The sequence below is a fragment of the Clinocottus analis genome, unplaced genomic scaffold, assembly GCF_023055335.1.
Source record: "Clinocottus analis isolate CAN_PGR_092001 unplaced genomic scaffold, fCliAna1.0.p SCAF_1, whole genome shotgun sequence".
Lineage (NCBI taxonomy): Eukaryota > Metazoa > Chordata > Actinopteri > Perciformes > Cottidae > Clinocottus > Clinocottus analis.
In genome coordinates this window covers 7,526,077-7,535,000 of record NW_027175820.1, presented here as the reverse complement: position 1 = coordinate 7,535,000, position 8,924 = coordinate 7,526,077, and the positions used below count along the sequence as shown (strand labels likewise).

Below are 8,924 nucleotides of genomic sequence, written 5' to 3'. Positions count from 1 at the left end.
TGACGGTTTACCTGCAGAGAGAAAAGATGTGTGGTTGCTTTTGTTTGTTTGGCCACCTCATTTGTATGCGTGTGTGTGTGCGTGTTTGTGTGTGTGCTTGTTCTGCCAGGTCAGTGTGTGGAGAAGAGGGCATTCTACCGGCTCATCTCGGGCCTCCACGCAAGCATCAACATCCACCTGAGTGCCAGATATCTCCTGGAGGGTGAGATGCGCTACAACCAGAACCAGGCTAGCTGTTTCCTACTGTTTCCAGACTTTGTGCTAAGCTAAGCTCACCAGCTGTCAATGTCACTCTTGGGTCAAAAGTGTATTTCCCAAAATGTAGAAGTTTATTTTTCAGTAACAGCTGCGGTACCTTCTGCAGCTGTGTTGTTATTTACTCCCATCAATCCCTTTCTCTAATTTCTCCATTTTTGATTTTGAAGAAACAAATAGAAACATACATAAACAATCAAATGAAATAAGAATACATTCAAAATGAATGAATATTCCTCCAATAGCATGTAATCACTTATGTCCCACAGTACAGTTGACCTACAGCCAGGTGTCGACAGTTACGATAGTGTAACCCTAGTTCCTAGTCTCCTAGACTCTATGGCAGAGGGTGGAGAGGGTCCAGGAGAGGGTCGAGCCTGTGTGAGGTAGAACCTTCTCCCTGTCACCCCCTTCTTCTCCTTTAGATAGTTGGTTTCAGAAGACGTGGGGTCACAACGTGTCAGAGTTCAGGCAGCGCTTCGATTCAAAGCTGACGGCCGGCGAGGGGCCCAAGAGGCTCCGCAGCCTCTACTTCCTGTTCCTGATCCAGCTGCGAGCACTGGCCAAAGCGCTGCCCTTTTTCCAGCGTCCGGCCTTCCAGCTGTTCACGGGCCGACCGGAGGAGGACAAGAGACACAAAGAGCTGCTGCTGCATATCCTGCAACTGGCCCGGTCAGTCTGAGACCCGGGACTGATCCCAGTACCGGGCCCTGGTAATGGTCCTGGTACTGGGACTAGTACCGGGACCAAGTCTTCTCCGCAATATAAGTCTGTTTTGTTTTTTTTCATGTGGAACGACATTGAAAAGTCTTTCTTGTGCGGTTGCCACATTGTGTAACTGAACAGTTTGTCGTGACTTTCCTCATCCAGATCTTTCCCTCTTCACTTTGACGAGACGTCTCTGTTTGCTCAGGGTAAAGAAGAGGCGTCTCAACTGAAGGTTGGCTGGTATTTAAACCTCTGTTAAACCTATAAACCGTAGAAATAAAGATTACAGGTTGAAACTTAGAGGACAATACCAATGGTCCAAAAAAAAAAAATTCTTCACTTGTCTTTAGAGATATTCAGTGACATCGCTTCAGCACATAGACCTTCATTAGGGTACTTTAAGGCTACTAAAGTTATTTATTGAGCTGCAACTTTAACTGTGTGTTTATTTTGGTGGTCCAATCATGACCAGGAAGTATAAAGAGGTGAGGGAGATCGGCCAAATAAAGAACAAGTTTGGAGCAACAGTAATTTACTTGTACCGTAAGTGACCTACTTATAGTTCAATCAGGAGAGACAGTGAGTGATTAGTAGTTAATGTTTATTATTCCAGATGATGCGTCATGGGTTATACGGAATTTATTTTGTGCTTTGGTGCTTTATTGAGGAGATTGAGATCGCGCTGTGTTGCGCTGTGCGGCAGCAATCTGTAGATCACCCGAGGAGTGCAGAAACTGGTGGTGGTGGCTGGAAGTTCTGCTGAAGTTGTTGGAGATGAAGATGGGGTGCTGAATCTGAGGAGGCGGATGGTGCTGGGGAGTCGGAGGGTCCCATGAGACAGCAGCAGGACACTAGAGGCGGGAAGACAGAATATTGAAAAGGAGATGGCAGCCGGCTGATAGGCTAACAAGGAGGGCGTGACTCTGCGCTGATGACTGAGGCCCAGCTGTTAAACAGCTGATAGGTCCATGACTCTTCTGGTTGTGATCTACAGTGTATAATGTGTGCTGCTGGTGACGGAGCAGTATGAGAGAGGGTGTTGTCTTCCTGTCTGCCTTAAGCTAAAGCTTCATTACTGCGGGGACCGCACAGCGACCTCGGTAAAGACAAGAGGCGGTGGCGTATGCGCCTAGGTGAACAACAGCTCAAACGTAAAGGTGGTTGAAAGACACTGCTGGGCTCGTGTTGAACTGTTGGTGGTTAAATGTAGACCCTTCTACCTGCCAAGGGAGTTAAGTCCAGTGTTTATACTGACAGTTTACATCACGCCATGAGCGGACTCCGCAACAGCATTGGGGCTGCTCCATGAGTAAACAAGAGACTGGACACCCGGACGCTGTGTTTGCTGTAGCCAGCGATTTCAAAACAACATTTTAACATTTTCAACCATCAGAACCTCAAGAGTGCCCTCCTGAAATCCGACAAATTGCAATGTTGTAGCAATGCATAGTGTATAAAGATCCAATGAACAATACTGTTTTCATATTTTATTATATTTATCATAGCAATACTATTATCATAATTTATCATAGCAATTCTATTATCGTATTTTATCATATTCATCATAGCAATACTATTATCATATTTTTGTGCAGTACTGTTATATCTTCTATATTTTGTGCCTTAATTTTTTTTTTTAATTTTTTTACCTTAAGTTATTGTAGTTCTGTGTTAGGAGGACCAAGTAAAATACGCTTTTCATTATATAGAAATACTCTCTGTTATCTGTGCATATCACAGTAAAAATATCTTGAATCTTGTAGTGTTGCTTCTGGCGGCCCCTGTGGACTTAAAGTGGAAGTGTCTCTGAGCGCCTTTAATTGTCCTCAGGAGGACGTCCGACTGGCCTTCCTCAACATCTCCAGGATTATGGACTGTGTCGGCTGCTTCAAGTGTCGACTATGGGGGAAACTGCAGGCCAGTAGTTCTTATCAATGATTATCAGTATAATCTGTGGGTTAGTAGAAGAAGAGATCTATTGATCCACGTTTGCTGGAACGATATCAACAGTTTCCTGTTTGTGAAATGTCTAGCTTGCTTTGTGATCGGTCCCCATGTCTCTGTCTTGTCTCTAGACTCAGGGTTTAGGAACATCACTGAAGATTTTGTTTTCCGGGCGACAAATTGAAGCTCTGCCCTTGTCCAGCGGCCAGAGGTCCAGCTTCCGGCTTCGCCGCCAGGAGGTCGTCTCGCTGCTTAACGCCTTCGGGAGGTGAGAGGGTTACTGTTGACGTGTTGATCAACATGTACGCATTACGGTTGGCATGTTGTTCAGCATGTACGCGTTACTATAACGTGAGTCAACATGTACGCCTTATTGTGGACGTTGTTGGTCAACATGTACACATTACTGTGGACGTTGTTGGTCAACATGTACGTGTTACTGTTGGCGTGTTGATCAACATGTATGCTTTCCTGTGGACATGTTAGTCAACATGTACGCGGTCCTGTGGACACGTTGGTCAACATTTACATGTTACTGTTGTCATGTTGGTCACATGTATGCTTTCCTGTTGGCGTGTTGGTCAACATGTACGGTTTCCTGTGGACGTCTTAGTTAACATGTAGGAGTTACTGTTGGCATGTTGGTCAACTTGTACGCATTACTGTTGACTTTTTGGTCAACTTGTATGCATTACTGTTAATGTGTTGGTCAACATGTACACATACTGTAACGTGTTGGTCAACATGTACACATACTGTAACGTGTTGGTCAACATGTACGCGTTACTGTTGACATGTTGGTCAATTTGTACGTGTTAATGTTGATTTGTTGGTCAACTTGTACGCGTTACTGTTGACGTGTTGGTCAACATAGACACCTTACTGTCACGTGTTGGTCAACATGTACTTTGTGTAACGTTTGTTTACTTCTCCATGTGCTGCAGGGTTTCCACAAGCATCAGAGAGCTGAAGACCTTCAGGTCACTGTTAGCTGAGGAGCGCTGACGAAAATGTCTCCTCTTCCTCATTCATCTCCTCTTCCTCAATCACCAGAGATGAAGAAAGATTAAAGAGCAAAGCAGCAGAAGTAATTTGACTCCTTTACTTAAAGTTACTGTGAGAGACTTTTACCTGGTCCTGAACCGGTCTCAGTGTTGTCCTGGTCCTCTTTAGATCTCAGTGTACTAGTCTTGGTCCTGTATAGACCTCAGTGTAGTCTTGGTCCTCCGGTAGCCACCGGGTCGGATTCTGATGAAACCAGGTGACATCACGCAGGTTTACCAGAGCCTCATTCAGCTCAGACTCCAGCGGAGCCTCCAGCTGAGACTAGTCCATTGTGGACATTCCAGATCCTTAACTTTAAGCAAAAGTATAAAAAATATTCTGTCACAATTAAAAGTCTTGCATTCAAAATCTTAATCAAGGACAAAAGTATTAGCAACAAAATATAATTAAAGCACCAACAGTAGAAGTAGAACAGTAGAGTAATTGTCCTTTTCTATTCTATTATGGCCCATTAAATAATGATATATATTATGTTATTGGATTATAATTATTAAAACGTGTATGTTAATGTTGCAGCTGCTAAAGGTGGTGGAGCTCATTTTTATAACTGCATACTCTGGTTTTACACAATGTAAAACATTCTAATTATCACATTTTAATGTTTAATGCTATACACTGAATTAAGTACTTGTACATAGTCATTTACCGCTGCTGAGATTATTTTTCTGGAAAGAATTAAGATATTTTTCTTAAATCAAAATTAACTGTGCAGTTTGAACACAATTAAAACTTCCTCTTTACTATTACATTAAAATGTTTGTTGTAATAATAATTCCAGCTATCAGGAGAGAATGAAGAGAATAAATTGCTCCTTTTAGTAAATAAAAATATGCTTGATGTGAAAAGGTGTCATTTCAGATGATCCACTTTACTTCAGTCACAATGTGGCGACACCGTGCTGTTGTGATTACACTGGAGTCCTGAGGATGGCGCCGTTTGTAAAGTAAACAGATTCATCATACATGGCAAGACCAGAAACTGTCAGAACATGTAGAGAGAGAGAGAGATTTTTTTTTTGATTTTTTAGAAAACCTTTATTTTACTTAAAACAAACGAACATTTTACTTATGCCCAAAACAACAAACAAACAAAAACACACAAAAGAAAAAAAACTAAATAAGAATGTAGTTATGTTCTTTTACACGTTATGTTCATTTGCCCCGTCCACGGTGTGGAGCTCCATGAGTCCTCTGTCCCTTTAATCACGGCCCTGAGGCCCAGTCCAGCTTCAGCATTAATCCTGATCCGGAGAAAAGGATCTGTAGAGTCAGGAGCCTCCTCCTCCTGTAGCATCTTCACCTCGTCCTCCTTCAGTCTCTCCGCCCCTCCGCTCAAGGATCCTCCTGCTCCGCTGGATGGACTCCAGCCCGAGCCCAGAAGAGTGATGGTTCTGGAGGGGCTCAGCGTGGTCGGACCCGGTGCTGCCCTGGATGTCCAAACAGCTCCATGGACCAGCGGGGAATCTTTAAAGTCCCTCATCCACAACATACCCTGGATTCACTGCTACTTTTCCTCCAATCAGCTCCTTCATTTTGAGGACTTCCCCCATCGTGAAGCTTTTGGTCTTTTTGCTCAAATGTGCCTTTAAAACATCGTAGAACTTCTCTAGATCAGGGAAGTAACTTGTTGCAGATTCATTTTTCATTCTCCGTAGGAAGTCTTTTATTCTCCTCACGCTGTACTCATCAGTGCTCTTACGGCCGCCCGGCCTGACGGCCTCTGACTGGCTGCCAGCAGCAGAGGCCTCCTCCCTGCTGGACTCTTCCTCTGCTGCTGCTCGGCTTCCCCAACTCGTGCTCACTGTCACTTCTTTGGCCTGTGGGTTTCCCATACTCCACTTCATCGCCTCCTCATCCTCCTCCATGTCTACCTCACTGCCCGTCACCCCGACTGCTTCCACCGCTTTTTCACTCTCACACATTTTTTTTTCTTTCACTATTTTCTGTGTCTCATCTGTCTCCACCTGTCCCCTCGTACACACCTGGCTGTCCTCCCCTGAGCCCCCGCTGCCTCCTCTTCTTCCACCTGCTGAACTACACCTTCCCTTGCTTCTTCCAGTTCATTAACTACATTTGTTCCCTCTGTGTCCACTTACTGGACTATCTCTGCTGCTTCTTCCTCCATCTCCTGCAGCCCACCTGTCCCCTCTTGCAGCCCACCTGTCTCCTCCTGCAGCCCACCTGTCCCCTCCTGCAGCCCATCTGTCCTCTGTTGTCTCTCTTGGACGTCCTGCTTGTCCCCTCTGCCCTCAGTATCTTTCTGATTTGACTTTTCCTTGGGGCTGTCCTGCTCAGGAGACTTGTTCTGAGGACATGCCTTGCTCTGGTGTCCCTCTCTACCACAACTAAAACATTTCATGCTGTCAGATGTTGCAAACAAAACATAATCAAACCCCTCCTCTCTCAGTTTAAACAGGAGGTTCAGCTCTTCATTCCTGTTGTTGAGGATCATGAAGAGCTGCCTCCTATGAGACACTACGTGCTTCAGCAGTGAGACTTGCACCCTGAAGACAGTTTCTTTACTGGAGAGACAACTCTCCCATGAGAGAGAGAGAGAGAGAGAGAGAGTTTTTTAATCACATATAAAATGTATTTCAAATGAATTAGAGAAACAGATTTGATCGGGGATACACACTGAATTCCTAAATAATGCTTTCTGTATAATATTTATTTCATATAAATTGTATTTGTGTGTGTTTAAGGTAAGGAGTTTTGAATTCAAAAGTAAAGGCATAGGATAAATGGCCGAAACATCACCAATTAGTATTCTATATTTGAAGGCAGTGGCCTTCAAATATATATTCTAAGCCTTCACAGAAGGCTTAGAAGGCCTAAACAGAATCACAAAATTCTAACTTTATATATATATATATATATATATATATATATATATATATATATATATATATATATATATATATATATATATATATAAAACATTTTTTAAAATTTGTATAATTAAAAGTTATAGCTTTTTTAAAATAATGTAATTGTTTTTCACAAATACACAGGCATTATACTTATTGTTGCCTATTAGCTTATTTTCTCATTGCACAGCTGCTTTCATCTGTTCCTCTGCTCCTTCAGGCCTCTTCTTAGGACCTTTTGAACAGCATTTTTATCCAATTACATTTCACTTCTCTTTATCTTATGAATGTAAGATTAGCCTAATAAAAAATACATGAAAGAGCCTTTGTGAGACCCTTGATGTGTGATTGGTCACAGGGCCCGCGTGACCATTAACATGCGCTGTGATTGGTCAAGTAAAGCTTGCGTCTTGCCGAATCTCAGGAGTTACTGATGACCCCTTTCCCACAGAGGTTCATGTGCGTCTGGTGAATGAAATGCTGATTATGTTTCTGTTTTTTTACAGTCGTATTTAATCATAAACGAGCCACAGCGCTGTAGTTGCTGCTGCAACTAGGGCTGCTGGTGCTTCTCAACGCGGCCTCCAAGGTGCACAGTTGACACGGGGAGAGGTTGTCGCTTGCGCAGCTGTGTTTCAATGTAATGTCTGCACTGTGCAGGGTCAGTGTCGTGGTTTTGTTGGATAGATTTGGACAACATGTTGATGCAATGGGTTGTGCTCTCCCCTTGCTGTGCTGGCCCTCGTTTGCTCCACTGTGGTGCGCCGTGACCGGCTCGAGATCGGCTTTGAAAGGCTCGAGCCGAAGGTGGCTTGCTGGCTTCCGCCGCGTGCTTTAGAGTGCCCGAGCCTGAAACTCGTCACTCTCCGGGACCTTGGATTATGTGCATGCTGTTACTTCTCTCCCCGCCGATGAGGGACGCGACCTCCTGCTCCTGACAGGGCGGTGATCGACCCACGTAAAGGACGTCAGGGGTCTGCGGCGATGTCGGCAACTTACCCGACCCATCTTGTAACACGAACTAAGGAGTCGAAGGCACGCGCGAGTCAGAGGGTCTCTGAAACCCCGTGGTGCAATGAAAGCTAGGGCTGGCACACGGGTCAGTCCCCTCACCCCGTATGCTCATGGTGGAACCGTGTGGTGGAGCTGCATGGCGGAGCGGATGGTGGTGGACTGTGTAAACGCCAGTGTGTCAATCTGTGACAGTTACTCCAGGGACACTATTTCCTCCCGACCGTCCGTGATGTGGACTACAGGGCACTAATTAAAGGCTTAGCTTCGAATCCCACGGCCTATCACTGTTTGGAGGTGAAGGGAGATTAATAAATGGTTTTGTTTGTTTGTTTATTGTTAATTTGTTCTCACAAGCAATATATTTAATTGTAAAAAATGAATTCCTAAATAGTATTATTATTATTTTTGAAAATACTTTGTTTTTGGTTGAGTTGTAGTTATTTATTGTGTTTGCGAGCCAGTTTATTTTACAGTATTTTACATGAATTTGCTTCCTAAATAAATACATTCCTAAATATCAACTGATTATGATAATATGAACTATAATGTTAGTTTACCTACAAACAAGTTCACAACCTTTATCTCACAGACACACAATTTATTCGCATTCAAAATAAAATTGTATAAAATATATCCAATATTGATGATAATTTAATTACAAACTATTATGTAATTAAAGGGAAATTATACTATTTTATTTATATTAACTAAATGTATCAGCCATTCTTTCTATAAGACACACTGTAAAAATAAATGTCTTTTGTTGTGAACAATTCTACGTTTGTTTTATTTATGCTTTATATTTTGTTGTCGTTTTTCACATTTTAATATCCACAATTTACAATACTTTTAAAAATTCCACGTGTAAAGAAAGTATTCTTATTTTGCAATGTAATATATTTTTGTATATTTACATCTTTATATATCTTTATATCTTTATAATCAGTTGTGAGCACCGCCTTGTTTACGCTGAGCAATCTCGCGGTAACTGTTTCCCCAACGGTCCTTGAAGGCAGCACAAAGCCGTCCTGCAGACAGCGAAGGGTTAAACTGTAATGGGATGAACTGGGAT

At 43.0% G+C, this 8,924-nt stretch overlaps 1 protein-coding gene across 2 annotated transcripts in view; it reads left to right on the top strand.

Moving 5' to 3' along the window:
• The window catches only part of ero1a (endoplasmic reticulum oxidoreductase 1 alpha), a 12,060-nt gene extending 7,268 nt beyond the window's left edge, over positions 1 to 4,792 (top strand). The window contains exons 11-16 of one of the 2 annotated variants that reach the window (XR_011077307.1): positions 110 to 202; positions 681 to 927; positions 1,126 to 1,195; positions 2,794 to 2,884; positions 3,039 to 3,175; positions 3,852 to 4,792. Coding sequence is in view for 1 of the 2 variants with exons in the window: in XM_068572521.1 (XP_068428622.1) it covers positions 110 to 202; positions 681 to 927; positions 1,126 to 1,195; positions 2,794 to 2,880; positions 3,039 to 3,175; positions 3,852 to 3,912 (695 nt within the window). In the remaining variant the exon portion in view is untranslated. The remainder of the gene's footprint in view (positions 1 to 109; positions 203 to 680; positions 928 to 1,125; positions 1,196 to 2,793; positions 2,885 to 3,038; positions 3,176 to 3,851) is intronic. The other variant, XM_068572521.1, reaches the window with a different exon arrangement.
• Positions 4,793 to 8,924: the final 4,132 nt, after the last annotated feature.